This window comes from Silurus aristotelis (assembly GCF_946808225.1).
Source record: "Silurus aristotelis genome assembly, chromosome: 1".
NCBI classification, from domain to species: domain Eukaryota; kingdom Metazoa; phylum Chordata; class Actinopteri; order Siluriformes; family Siluridae; genus Silurus; species Silurus aristotelis.
In genome coordinates, this window is record NC_139574.1 from 253,144 (window position 1) to 267,859 (window position 14,716).

At 44.6% G+C, this 14,716-nt stretch overlaps 2 protein-coding genes and 1 long non-coding RNA gene across 3 annotated transcripts in view; 1 reads left to right on the top strand and 2 right to left on the bottom strand.

Annotated features, from left to right (window-relative positions):
• The window catches only part of LOC310729622 (uncharacterized protein), a 441,633-nt gene that overhangs the window by 29,886 nt on the left and 397,031 nt on the right, over positions 1 to 14,716 (bottom strand). The window lies entirely within an intron of this gene.
• Positions 2,205 to 6,467, top strand: LOC310733677 (uncharacterized protein; the record flags this gene model as incomplete). Its single annotated transcript, XM_083555108.1, has 3 exons — positions 2,205 to 2,433; positions 2,783 to 2,873; positions 6,389 to 6,467. The coding sequence occupies 3 exons, from the start codon at positions 2,205 to 2,207 to the stop codon at positions 6,465 to 6,467; spliced, it is 399 nt and encodes a 132-aa protein (XP_083411234.1).
• Positions 12,688 to 14,716, bottom strand: part of LOC310730900 — a 198,086-nt gene continuing 196,057 nt past the window's right edge. Inside the window, exon 2 of the long non-coding RNA XR_014535008.1 lies at positions 12,688 to 12,811. This is a non-coding gene — a long non-coding RNA (uncharacterized lncRNA). The remainder of the gene's footprint in view (positions 12,812 to 14,716) is intronic.

The window sequence follows — 14,716 nt, forward strand, 5'->3', positions numbered from 1 at the left end:
TGACCGCCTGTAGCTTTGATTACGGCACGCATTCGCCATTGACATTGTTTTAATAAGCTTCTACAATGTTACAACATTTTTTCCCATCCAGAGTTGCAGTTTTTTTCATCAAGATCTTGTATCGATGATGGGAGAGTCAGACTGCTGCTCAAAGTCTCCTCCAGCACATCCCAGAGGTTAAGGTCTGGACTCTGTGGTGGTCATTCCATGTGTAAAAATGTTTCATGCTTCCAGAACGACTCTCTCACAATTTGCCTAATGAATTCTGGCATTCTCATCTTGGAAAAAATCAATTGAGGGAATAACCTGGTCATTCCGTATATTCAGGTAGTCAGCTGACCTCATTCTTTGAGCACATAATGTTGCTGAACCCAGACCGACTGCAGCAACCCCAGATCACAGCACTGCCCCCACAGGCTTGTACAGTTAATCCACCTCTCTTCTTACCCTGATGTACCCGTCACTCTGAAACAGGGTCAATCTGGACTCATCAGACCACATGACATTCTTTCATTGCTCCAGAGTCCAATCTTTATGATCCCTAGCAAATTGAAGCTTTTTTAATGATTTGCCGCACTGATGAGTGATTTTCTTAAGGCTTCACAGCTGTTTAGTCCCAATCCCTTGAGTTTCCTTCACATTGTGTGTGTAAAAAAATGCTCCTAATTTCACTAATGAACACAGTCTCTAGTTCTACTGTTGTTTTTTACTATTTGATTTCACCAAACATTTAAGTGATCGGCGATCACGATCATTAAAGGTTTTATTTCTGACAACATTTCTTCCTCGAAGATGATGGTTTCCCACAATCCTTCCAGTTTTTAATAAAGCATTGGACATTTCTTAATCCAATTTTAGTAGTATTAGCGATCTCCTTAGATGTTTTCTTTGCTTGAAGAATGCCAATAATTTGACCCTTCTGAAACAGATGAACATCTTTTCCACCACCACAAAGAAGTGTCTTCTGTCATGGTTGCTTAAGAAATAAGAAGCTGCTCACTGCATCAGTTTGGGTTAAAGAACTTGATGCCAGCTAAAACATAGTCATCCATGCAGTAATTATCCAATGGCAGGCTCTTTTTAGATCGCCAGTGTATGTTTAAGTACACACATACACAATTAACACACACTGACACACACAATCACACAACTCCACAGTTCATCAGCTTGCGTACATTGGTGGTGCTCATGATGTTGTGAGAGCATAAATAATCAGCCAACTGCCCTCCAATAGGGACAACTATCGTCATTAGTCAAGTCAAGAAGCTTTTATTGTCATTCAACCATGTATAGCTGATGCAGTACACAGTGAAATGAGACAACGTTCCTCCTAAACCCAGGTGCTACATAAAACAACAGTAAACAACAGTCACAGAACAGAAGAACACAGGGCCAGGAACTAAGATCCTCGCCACATAAAGTGCATGTGTGCAACTGGTGCAAACAGTGCAAAAGACATCACAAGACAGTGCGAGACAACACAGGACAGTGCAGGACAATACAAAATACACAATATAAAAATAAAAACAACAATAGCTCCGCCAGTAAAACCTGTCGTAACAGAATAAGGTGCACAGTAGCAGAAAAATGTAAACAGAGAAATGTAAACAATTGTGCAATTCTACAATAGCAGCAATCAAAATAAAGTGATCAGTGACCAAAGGATTTGGACAGAATATTGTGCAAAGAGAGCAAGTCCCGGAAGATCAGCAACAACATAATTTGATTATTGGTGACGTAGCTTCCTGTGTTTGACTTGTTTGCCGCGAGTTACGTGTTTGTATCTCTCGGCGTCTTTCAAACAACCTTTGCTATCTATCTATCCGTTTTTCCTCTTTTAATAATCCTTAATTGTTTTTGTCTTCCTGACTTGTGCCTGTAGTTAGTTAACTCGACTATAACTAGTGTTTTTTATATTTATTTTCTCTCACTCACATCTCTGTATAATAAATCTGTTCGTGACGATAAGCACTATGCCGGTTGTTTGTCTGCATTCGAGCACAGGTGAGGACTCGTTCGAGTTGCAAACGGTGGCGTTGGAGATGGAGGCATTGGAGAAACAGATTCGCGAGCTGCATGTAAAGCATGACCGGCTGCGAGAGCGGAAAGCGGCGCTGGAAACATCCCGGGCGGACGCGCACTCATCCCAGGTAAACTCCCAGGTTGAACCTAACGCTCCCAGCACATCAACTCCGCGTGCTTCTATGCCCAGGCCCAGCGCACCTACAACTCCGGCACCGGTGCAACATGGACCCTGGATGCGACCGCGGCGGAAGAGACAAGCCAAGCCCCGATCGAGGACGTCTCCACCTCCACCACCGGCCTTCGAGATCTCGACCGAGAACCGCTTCGTCCCCCTCCGCGAGACGGAACGCGACACTGTTATTCTCGGAGATTCCATCGTCCGGCATGTCCGCGCTACCCGAGCTAAAGGTAAGGTGCACACTCGCTGTTTTCCTGGTGCTCGTGTTCTGGATGTCGCTGCGCAGGTACCCGCGATCCTGAACGAGAACTTCGGAGCGGTTGTTCTCCATGCCGGATCAAACGACACCAGGCTGCGGCAAACGGAAATCTTAAAGAGGGACTTCAGGATCCTGGTGGAGACGGTACGCAGCACATCACCCACAACGAGGATCATTGTGTCAGGACCTCTTCCCACTTACCAGCGAGGGGCTGAGAAGTTTAGTAGACTTTTAGCTCTAAATGAATGGTTACAGTCATGGTGTCGAGAACATAAACTTCTCTTTGTTAATAACTGGAACTGTTTCTGGGAGCGTCCTAGGTTCTTCCGCCCTGATGGCCTGCACCCCAGCAGAGTTGGAGCAGCAGTGCTATCAGATAACATCTCTAGGATACTTCACACCATCTGACTGGTAAGACATCAAGAAATCTTCAACTATAAGAACACGCATACTACAGACCAAATAGTTACAAGTTCACACACAGCCCAGTTTATAGAAACCGTATCTATTCCTCGTGTAGTAAAACCAAGAATTAAATACACAAGATCCAGAAATAATCTTATTGCAGTTAAAACTGAAAAATGCCAGATAAACAAACACAACAAAGTTCTAAAGTTCGGTCTTTTAAACATTAGATCACTTGCACCCAAAGCACTGATTGTAAATGAGATGATCACAGAGAATAATCTCGATGCACTCTGTCTCACTGAGACCTGGATTAAACCAGGTGATTATATGGGTCTAAACGAGTCGACACCGTCAGGATATGTTTATAAGCATGAGCCCCGTCAGACTGGTCGTGGGGGGGGTGTAGGAACCATTTATAGTGCTTCTCTTAATGTTAGTCAGAGATTAGGATTCAGCTTTAAATCATTTGAAGTGCTCGTTCTTAAAATTGCACTTTCAGAGATGCATAGAAAACTCGCTCTGGTCACCGTGTACAGACCCCCAGGACCCTACGCTGATTTTCTTCATGAGTTTGCTTGTTTTCTCTCAGACCTCCTGATCAGCTTTGATAAAGTGCTGCTTGTAGGAGATTTTAATATTCATGTAGATGATGAAAACGATGCTCTAGGATTATCATTTGTCGATTTACTAAACTCTTTTGGAGTTAAACAAAATGTCACCAGACCAACCCACCGTTTTAACCACACACTAGACTTAATAATATCCCACGGAGCAGACGTCACTGATATAAATATTTTACCTCAGAATGATGACATAACAGACCATTATCTCCTACTGTACACACTACCGGTAGAGCAGATTAACCGTGTTTCACCACGTTATCGACCTGGTAGGACTATTATTCCAACCACTAAGGACAGATTCATAAATAACCTGCCTGATTTATCTCAGTTTCACATTAAACCCATAAATGCTGATCATCTTGATGAGATGGCGAACAACATAGACCTTATCCTCACTAGCACTTTAGACGCTGTTGCCCCCATCCGGTTAAAAAAGGTTCGAGAACAAGCACCTGCACCTTGGTATAATAGTCATACGCATGCCCTAAAGAGAACAACACGTAATCTGGAGAGAAAATGGAGGAAAACTAAATTGGAGGTATTTAGAATTGCGTATAAAGACAGTATGCTTAGCTACAGACAGGCGCTAAAAGCTGCTAGAGCTAAACACCTGAGCAAACTCATAGAAAATAACAAAAACAATCCCAGGTTCCTTTTCAGTACAGTCGCTAAATTAACAACAAATCAGGGATCTGAAAAATGTGTTCCATCACAGTTTAGTAGTGAAGACTTTATGAATTTCTTCACTGAAAAAATAGATAACATTCGAAAAACAATTGTGGCAGTTCAACCTCTGACAGCATCTCCCGACACAATCGTACTTACAACCCCACAACTACACTGTTTTACATGTATAGGACAGGAAGAGCTGTATGATGCTATTATGAAAGCTAAATCAACAACATGTCAGTTAGATCCAATTCCCACTAAACTACTGAAGGAAGTGTTATATACAGCTGGTGAGCCTCTTTTAAATATTATTAACTCCTCACTATCGTTAGGTCATGTCCCTAAATCCCTCAAGTTAGCAGTTATTAAGCCCCTCATTAAAAAACCTAATCTGGATCCAAACACGCTATCGAATTACAGACCAATTTCAAATCTCCCATTTATGTCTAAGATTTTAGAAAAGATTGTCGCTGCCCAGCTATGTAACCACTTGCAGGAGAACAATATCTTTGAAGAGTTTCAGTCAGGTTTTAGGCCCCATCATAGCACAGAAACTGCTCTAGTTAAAATCACTAACGACCTGTTTTTAGCTTCAGACCAAGGCTACATCTCCCTATTAGTTTTACTAGATCTTAGTGCTGCGTTCGACACTATAGATCATGATCTTCTCCTCTATCGCTTACAGAATTACATCGGTATTCAGGGACAGGCATTAAGCTGGTTTAAATCCTACCTGTCCAATCGTTACCATTTCGTAGATTTAAATGGAGAGCTATCCAGGATAATGCTAGTAAATTATGGCGTGCCACAAGGGTCAGTTCTGGGACCCCTGCTTTTTACAATATACATGCTTCCATTAGGAAATATTATTAGAAGGCATGGAATTAGCTTCCATTGTTATGCTGATGATACCCAGCTATATATTTCATCCAAACCAGGCGATACAGCTCAATTAGCTCGCATAACTGAGTGTGTTGAAGAAATAAGAGATTGGATGACCCATAACTTTCTGCTATTAAATCCTGATAAAACGGAGATTTTGCTCATTGGCCCACAAAATAGTACACAGAAGCTCCAGCATCTCAGCCTGCATTTAGACGGTTGTTCTGTAACTACTAGTTCAACGGTAAAAGACCTGGGAGTTATTTTAGACAGCAACTTATCTTTTAAAAATCACATCAATCAAGTTACAAAAACAGCCTTCTTTCACCTTAGAAATATTTCTAAGCTAAGAAATATGTTATCTATATCTGATGCAGAGAAGCTCGTCCATGCGTTTATGACCTCTAGAATATTCATTCATTCATTCATTTTCTTCCGCTTATCCGTAATTCGGGTCGCGGGGGCAGCAGTCTAAGCAGGCCCCCGCCTTCGACTGCTGCCCAATCCTCACAGCACCGTCCCTTACGGTCCCTCCTGCAGGTGGTGAGCCCACGGGAAGGCGGCCCCACGTCACTCCGACGTCACGGACCTTGATATTTCCCTCGTAAGGGACCCCCGGAGCATAGAGGGTTAAGGGCCTTGCTCAAGGGCCCAAGAGTGGCAGCTTGGCGATACCGGGGCTTGAACCCCAGACCTTCCGATCTGCAACCCAGCGCCTTAACCGCTGGAGCCACCACTCCCCCTACCTCTAGAATAGACTACTGTAATGCATTACTAGGTGGATGTCCTGCATCATTAATAAACAAGCTTCAGTTAGTTCAGAATGCCGCAGCAAGAGTTCTTACTAGGTCAAGAAAATACGATCATATAACCCCAATCTTATCGTCCCTACATTGGCTTCCTATTAAGTTTCGAATAGACTACAAACTACTGCTACTCACTTATAAAGCACTAAATGGTTTGGCTCCCATGTATCTATCCAGTCTCTTAACACGCTACAATCCGTCACGCTCCCTGAGATCTCAAAACTCTGGGCTTCTAGTAGTTCCTAGAATAGCAAAGTCCACTAAAGGCGGTAGAGCATTTTCACATTTAGCTCCTAAACTCTGGAATAGTCTTCCTGACAGTGTTCGGGGTTCAGATACACTCTCCCAGTTTAAGTGCAGATTAAAAACATATCTTTTTAGCAAAGCCTACACATAACACACATCACACACATCACATCACAACCTTGTGCTCCAGAACATCTGATCACATGCACATTATCAACTTGTGCTGTTAATATCATGAACAGCAGCTACGCTAATTCCTCTCCACTGCTTCTCTTTCTCTCCCCATCCCGAGGCTTCCTGAGGTTTGGCCAGCTCCAGTCACGTCCCACCTCGTGAAGATTATGGACCTATGGATGATCATGGAGAAGTAGATGCCGAGTGTTTAAAGGCCCTGGCATGGAGAAGCTGATGCTGGATCTATGATGATCACAAATTGTTCTGTATTGTTGAAAGATTTATGACCAAACTTTTGATGTCACCCATATGAGGATGGGTTCCCCTTTGAGTCTGGTTCCTCTCAAGGTTTCTTCCTCATATCATCTAAGGGAGTTTTTCCTTGCCACTGTCGCCACGGCTGCTCATCAGGGACAAACGCACACCATTCACCTTCACTGTTGTTTTCTGTAAAGCTGCTTTGAGACAATGTCTGTTGTGAAAAGCGCTATACAAATAAACTTGACTTGACTTGACTTGACAACAAACGGCATGTAAACATTATTGCGACAATGAAAGGTGTAAATGGTGTTGAAACCTGGGTGTGCGAAGTGTATGTGTGTTGAGTCGGGTTGTACAGATCAGTCACACAGTTGTGTGTAAGTGTGTGTGTGTGAGTATGTGTGTATGTGTGAGAGAGAGTTCAGTTCAGATGTTTGTTGAGGAGCCTGATGGCTTGCGGGAAAAAACTGTTGCACAGTCTTGTTGTGACGGCCCGAATGCTTCGGAACCGTTTCCCTGATGGATGGAGGGTGAAGTGTGTGTGTGACGGGTGTGTGTGGTCATCCACAATGCTGTGTGCTTTGCGGATGCAGTGTGTGGTGTAAATGTCCATGATAAAGGGGAGAAAGACTCCGATGATCTTCTCAGCTGTCCTCACTATCCTCTGTAGGGTCTTGCGATCCGAGACGGTGCAGTTCCCAAACCAGGCAGTGATGCAGCTGCTCAAGATGCTCTCGATGGCCCCTTTGTAGAACATGGTCAGGATGGGGGGACGGAGATGAGCTTTCCTCAGCCTTCTCAGGAAGTAGAGACGCTGCTGGGCTTTCTTGGTGATGGAGCTGGTGTTAAGTAACCAGGTGAGGTTATCCGTCAGATGAACACCAAGGAATTTGGTGCTCTTGACGATCTCCACTGAAGATCCCTCGATGATCAGTGGAGAATGGTCTCTCTGTGCTCTCCTGAAGTCAACAACCATCTCTTTGGTTTTGTCAACGTTCAGAGACAGGTTGTTGGCTCCACACCAGGCTGTTAACCGTTGCACCTCCTCTCTGTATGCTGACTAGTCGTTCTTGCTGATTAGACCCACCACGGTCGTGTCATCAGCAAACTTAATGATATGATTCGAGCTGTGCATTGGTGCACAGTCGTGAGTCAGCAGAGTGAACAGCAGTGGACTGAGCACACAGCCCTGGGGGGCCCCAGTGCTCAGTGTGGTGGTGCTGGAGATGCTGTTCCCGATCCTGACTGACTGAGGTCTCTTAGTCAGGAAGTCCAGGATCCAGTTGCAGAGGGAGGTGTTCAGGCCCAGTAGGCTCAACTTCTCAATCAGGTGCTGAGGAATGATTGTGTTAAATGCTGAACTGAAGTCTATGAACAGCATCCTTACATAAGAGTCTTTGTTATCCAGATGGGTGAGGGCCAGATGGAGGGTTGTGGAGATGGCATCGTCCGTGGAGTGGTTTGGACGATACGCAAACTGCATGGGGTCCAGTGCGGGTGGGAGCTGGGTCTTTATGTGCCTCATGACGAGCCTCTCGAAGCACTTCATCATGATGGGTGTGAGTGCAACGGGACGATAGTCATTGAGGCAGGAGACAGAAGACTTCTTCGGCACAGGAATGATGGTCGTCGTCTTGAGGCACGTGGGAACAGTGGCGCTGCTCAGGGAGATGTTAAAGATGTCAGTGAATACATCTGCTAGTTGTTCTGCACATTCCCTGAGCACTCTGCCAGGAATGTTGTCAGGTCCAGCAGACTTCCGTGGGTTAACTCTGCATAGATTTTTCCTCACTGCAGCTGTGGTTAGACAGAGCACCTGGTCACTGGAAGGAGGGATGGTTTTCCTCGCCACCACGTTGTTCTGCACCTCGAACCGGGCGTAGAAGTCATTCAGCGCATCTGGGAGGGAGGGGTCACGGTCACAACCAGGTGATGTGGTCTTGTAATTCGTGATCGCCTGGATGCCCTGCCACATGCGCCGGGTGTCTCCGCTGTCCTGGAAGTGGCCATGGATTCTCTTGGCGTGTGCGCGCTTTACCTCTCTGATGGCACGGGACAGTTTGGCCCTTGCTGTTTTTAAGGCCGTCTTGTCCCCTGCTCTGAAGGCAGAGTCTCTTGTTTTTAGCAGCGCACGCACCTTGGCGGTCATCCACGGCTTCTGGTTGGAGCGTGTAGTGATGGTCTTGGAAATAGTCACGTCATCAATGCACATGCCGATGTAGCTGGTCACTGTTGACGTGTATTCCTCCAAGTTGATGAAATCGCCATTGGTTGCAGCTTCCCTGAACATGACCCAGTCAGTGCATTCAAAACAGTCCTGGAGAGCAGACATGGATCCTGCTGGCCAGGTTCTCACTTGTTTTTGAGCTGGTCTTGAACGCCTGCTGAGTGGTCTGTATGCTGGGATCAGCATAACAGAGATGTGGTCTGAGTACCCGAGGTGGGGGCGGGGCTTCGCCCGGTATGCGCCCCGGATGTTTGTGTAAACAACATCCAGCGTGTTTTCTCCTCTGGTTGCAAAGTCCACATTCTGATAAAATTTAGGGAGCACAGTCCTGAGATTTGCGTGATTAAAATCTCCGGCGACAATAAACAATCCGTCAGGGTGTGAGTTTTGAAGTCCGCTAATGGTCCCGTAGAGCACACTGAGCGCTTCCTTAGCATTAGCGCTAGGTGGTATGTACACTCCGAGCACAATAGCGGTGGTGAATTCCCGGGGTAAATAAAAAGGTCTACATCTCACAACAATAAACTCCAGCAGCGATGAGCAGTAGGTAGAAACAAGCACAGAGTTCTTACACCATTCCGTGTTGATGTAAACACACAGACCGCCGCCGTGAGTCTGCATTTCTGTCGGCACGAAACGCGGCTAGCCCGTCCAGCTGGATGGCGGCGTCCGGAACTCTGTCGCTCAGCCACGTCTCCGTAAACACAAAAACGCAACAGTGTCTGTACTCACGCCGAGAAGCTTGTTGGAGTATGATGTAGTCTAATTTATTGTCCAGGGAGCAGACATTTGCCAGCAGTAGTGATGGTAGAGCGGGCCGGCTAGGGGTAGCTTTTAGCCTAGCATTAGCACCCGCTCGCTTTTCGCGTTTCTGCTTCCTCGCGCAGCGCTTCCAATTCCCCCTCCTCCGTCCGTCCTCCGCAGGCGATGCCGAGGTCTGGAGGCCTGGTTCTTGGAGCACGCCGAGGTCGCGTAGTTTCTGCCGCAGGTCATCATTTATGGTGTTGTTTGGGTTGTTTCTGAGTTCTTTCAGTGTTTTGCGGTTGTACACATGCACACCGGTTGCTCCGATGTCCATGCGTTGTGTAAGGCGGGCTACAAAATAAAGTTAGCACCATTTTGGGTCCGGAGCGGCCGCTGCGAGCTACTGCCGCGCCGCCATCTTGGATCCTTCCAAGTGAGGAAGAGCAGAGAGGATACCAACCTTTGGAGAGGGAGAAGAAAGACATGCTTTACAATGTATAACCCAAGATCAGTCATAAAAACAGACTCCTCCTGGTTCATGTTCTCCAATATCCACTACAATTTAACTTCCCACTACAGTTCGCTGGTAGCACAGGACTGGCTACTGGTTAAAAGTGTAAATACTTAGACAAATAGAACATTTTAAGAATTCCTGTGTGTGTGTGTGTGTGTGTGTGTGTGTGTGTGTGTGTGTGTGTGTGTGTGTGTGTGTGATACCTTGCTTATCTCAAAGCCAAAAACCTCCTTGAAATAAGCCGGCTGGCTGATGAGCAACAGGTAGAAAGTCCAGCTGCGGCAGAAATTGGCTATGATGATGGCATAAACAGGCATGGAGGTGAAAAACTTCTTCCAGGGAGTGTTGAACTTCTGGAAGAAAAGAAAAAGAACATCATGATTATTTTCAAAGTCATTATAATTACCTTTAATTCAAATCATCTGTCTCCATACCCCCCTGTCCTATACATCTGTCTCTTTCGAACCAACTACCTGCATGACTTCCCTCACCACATCCATAAACCTCCTCCTTGGTCTTCTTCTTTTCCTCCTTCCTGGCAGCTTCATCCTCAGCATTCTTCTACTGATAAACTCAATTCAATTCAAATCAATTCATGTTTATTTATTTGCCACTTTTAATAATAAACATTGTCTCAGAGCAGCTTAACACAGATAATGTGGTGATAAAAATGAATAAGTTTTTTATAAGTTTGTCTCTGATGAACAAGCCAGTGGAGACTGTGGTGAAGGAAAAACTTCAGAGAGAGAGAGAGAGAGAGAGAGAGAGAGAGAGAGAGAGAGAGAGAGAGAGAGAGAGAGAGAGAGAGAGAGAGAAGAGGGTGACAGGAAGAGAAGGATATGGATTATTAAGTCTCCTGATTGTTGTATGAAAGTTAAGTCACTGTGCAGTTGAGACTCTGGTAAGATTCACTCTGGCAGCAGAACTAAAAGGGAGAAGCAGAAGGAAACACAGACATGAGGATCTCTGGGATAAGAGACGACCCACCACACCACCATCAACAAACCTGAGTGAACGTGTGAGAGTGAGGAGACGACACCATCCAAATATCCCAATTCACCAAACACTCCATATCCATGATCCCTCCAGATCTGCTTCTTTACCTCACAAACACCTACTGACTTAAGACTCCACTAAATAAATATGTGTTCAGCCTCGACTTGAACACTGAGACTGTGTCTGAGTCATGAACACTGATTGGAAGGTTGTTCCATAACTGTGGGGTTTATAAGAGAAACATCTGCCCCCTGCTGGAGTCTTCATTATTTGAGGTACCAACAAATAGCCTGCACCTTTTGATCTAAGTAGGCGTGGAGGATCATCCTGGTACAGAAGTTCACTCAGATACTGCGGCATGAGAGCGTTAAGTGCTTTATACGTCACTAGTAGTATTTTATAATCAGTGTGAGATGTAATTGGGAGCAGTGTAGATGATTAAAACAGGGCTGATGTGATCATATTTTCTAGATCTAGTGAGGACTCTTGCTGCTGCATTCTGAACTAACTGAAGCTTATTTCTGCACTTACTCCAACACCCAGACAGTAAAGCGTTACAGTAGTCTAATCTAGATGTTACAAAAGAGATACTACGTAGAGATGCTACGGAATCGGAAAGTTTACTTCTAGCTGCATGTGGTCCTAGTAAAAGTGCTTCTGTCTTATCTGAGTTGAGCAGAAAAAAGTTATCAAGCATCCACTGTCTAATGTCCTTTACACACTCCTCAACATTGTTAAGCTGATCTCTCTCATCTGGCTTTGCTGAAATATACAGCTGTGTATCATCAGCATAGCAATGGAAGCGAATCCCATGTTTATGAATAATTTCACCCAGAGGCAGCATATATAAAGAGAAAAGCAGTGGGCCTAAGACAGATCCTTGCAGAACACCGAACTTTACCTCAGAGAGTGTGGAGAACTCACCATTTACATCAACAAACTGATAGCGATCAGTCAAATAAGACCTGAGCCAAGAGAGAGCTGTTCCCTTCATTCCAACAACATTCTCCAGTCCAGCAAGCAGGAGATGATGATCAATGGTATGAAAAGCTGCACTGAGATCGAGCAAAACAAGTAAAGAGACAAAACCCTGATCTGAGGCCAATAACAGTCATTTACCACCTTAACTAGCGCCGTCTCTGTGCTATGATAAGTCCAAAATCCTGACATACATTTCATAAATGTTCTTCCTCAGTAGATGTGAGCAGAACTGCTGTGCTACAACCTTTTCTAGAATCTTGGAGATAAAGAGGAGGTTTGATATTGGACTGTAGTTGGACAGCTGACAGGGTGAAGGTTTCTTAATTAGGGGGTGGATACTGCAGTTTGAACGATTTAGGTACAAAACCAGTGCTAATGGAAGAGTTTATTATTTTAAAACAGGTTCAATTCACTCTGGAATGATCTGTTTGAGGAAACTTGTAGGTGAGGGATGGAGATGCAGGTTGATGATTTTGATGAGGAAATAAATGAAATGAAGTCGTTCTCTTGAATAGGAGTAAAACTTTGTAATTGATGGTCTGTTATAATTACACTGCTGTCTACAGGGTTATTTATAAAATAGTTATAAAAAAGTTATTTATAAAATAATTTGGATTTATTTTAATCGTCTGGATTTCTTGCCTGATGTTTTCAACTTAATTATTAAAAAAGTTGATGAAATCATTACTACCTATTGATGGTGTGCATGTGAGTGCAGTGCTTTTATTTCCTGTTCATTTTGCTGCAGTACAGAATAAAAATCTAGGATTCTGCTTGTTATTTTCTATAAGGGTGGAGAAATATGCTGATCAGCAGCACTAAGAGATTTTCTAGAACTCAGGAGATTCTCCTTCCATGCTTTTTGAAATTTTGTTTCACGCCATTTACGTTAAAATTTTATATAGTTTAAAATAGTTTTAAGGTGCGCATATGACCATTATACAACTGTGCTCATTTTTTCTCCCTGATCATTTCATTTTGGTCTTAGGTGGAGCTCCATCATCTAGAGTGTAAGGGAACATTGGTTCTAGTATTCAGTGGCCCAGTCAAGCTCTGCGGGGTTCAATCAAATAAAAAAAAATAAAATCTTATTTGTCACATACACATACATACAGAGTACGACATGCAGTGAAATGCTTTATATGATTGTCTGGCATGAAGGAATAGGATGGGGAGAAAAATAAAACAAAGAAAAAAGAAGGCAGATAAATAAAGAGTATAAACTATGTAAAATATAAAATATATAAAGATATATATAAGGAAAGAGTGTATATACAAATATGCTTATGGATACAAGGTATGCTTATGTACAGTAAACAGTAATCACATAAAGTGGTTTGAATGATTGTCCTTAAAGTGTCTGTGTGCGGTATGGTGTAGTATAAAGTGACCGTGTGCGCGGTATGGTGTGGTATAAAGTGACCGTGTGCGGTATGGTGTGGTATGAAGTGCACTGTGCTGTGCGAGTCCAGAGTTAAAGTAACAGTCCAGAGATTAAAGTGTTGTAGTGCGAAAAGAAAAAATATGTGCAGAGAAAAAGTGTGACGATGGAGAGAGTGGGCCAGTTTTTAGATCCTGGATGTTTCCTGGTTTAAACTCTGAATGGCCTGCAGGAAGAAGCTCCTCCTCATTTTCTCTGTGTTCACTTTCAGGGAGCGGAAGTGTTTCCCTGAATGCAACAAAGAAAAGAGTCCATCGTTGGTCCTTTACAATCTGAAACTGAGGTCCTTTAAAATCTTCCTGGCTCTGGTCCGGCACCGCGTGCTGTAGATGTCCTGCAAGTCAGGGAGCTCGGTGTGGATGGTACTTTCAGCTGAACGCACCACCTTCTGGAGGGCTCACCTGTCCTGCATGGGGCTGTTCCCGAACCAGGAAGTGATGCTAACCATCAGGACGCTCTCAATGGTACAAGTATAAAAAGTCTTTAGCACCTGAGAGGGGAGTTTAAAGTCCCTTAAGCATCTCAGATGGTACAAACGCTGCCGGGCCTTCTTCACCAGGGTGTTGGTGTGGCAGGACCAAGACAGGTCCTGTGTGATGTGAACACCTAGGTACCGGAAACTGTTCACTCTCTCCACTGGGGTCCCGTTGATTTTTAGCAGTTGGTATGACCGCCCCTGCTTCGTGCTGAAGTCCACTATCAACTCCTTAGTCTTGCTGACGTTCAGGAAAAGGTTGTTCTCCTGGCACCATCTCTCCAGGTTTTTAACCTCCTGTAGGTAGGCCTTCTCGTCGTTGTTGGAGATCAGGCCCACCACAACAGTGTCATCAGCAAACTTGATGATGGGGGTGAAGTTAGACGTGGCCACACAGTCGTATGTGTACAGTAAGTACAGCAGGGGGCTCAGAACACAACCCTGGGGAGCTCCAGTGCTGAGGATGAGGGTGGATGAGGTGTGTTTTCCCACCCTTACGGCTTGTGGTCTGTCTGTCAGGAAGTTAGAGTCCCAGGACCTCCAACTTAGAGGTGAGTGTGGAGGGAATTATGGTGTTAAATGCTGAACTGTAGTCCACAAACAGCATCTTTGTATAATTCCCATTTCTGTAGTCCAGGTGGCTCATCGTAGTGTGGAGGAGATGAGCAATGGCGTCCTCAGTAGAGCGGTTCTGGCGGTACGCAAACTGTAGAGGATCCAGTGTGACTGGTAGTGATGCAGTGATGAAGTCTCTGACCATTCTCTCAAAGCACTTCATTACTACTGAGGTCAAGGCTACAGGGCGGT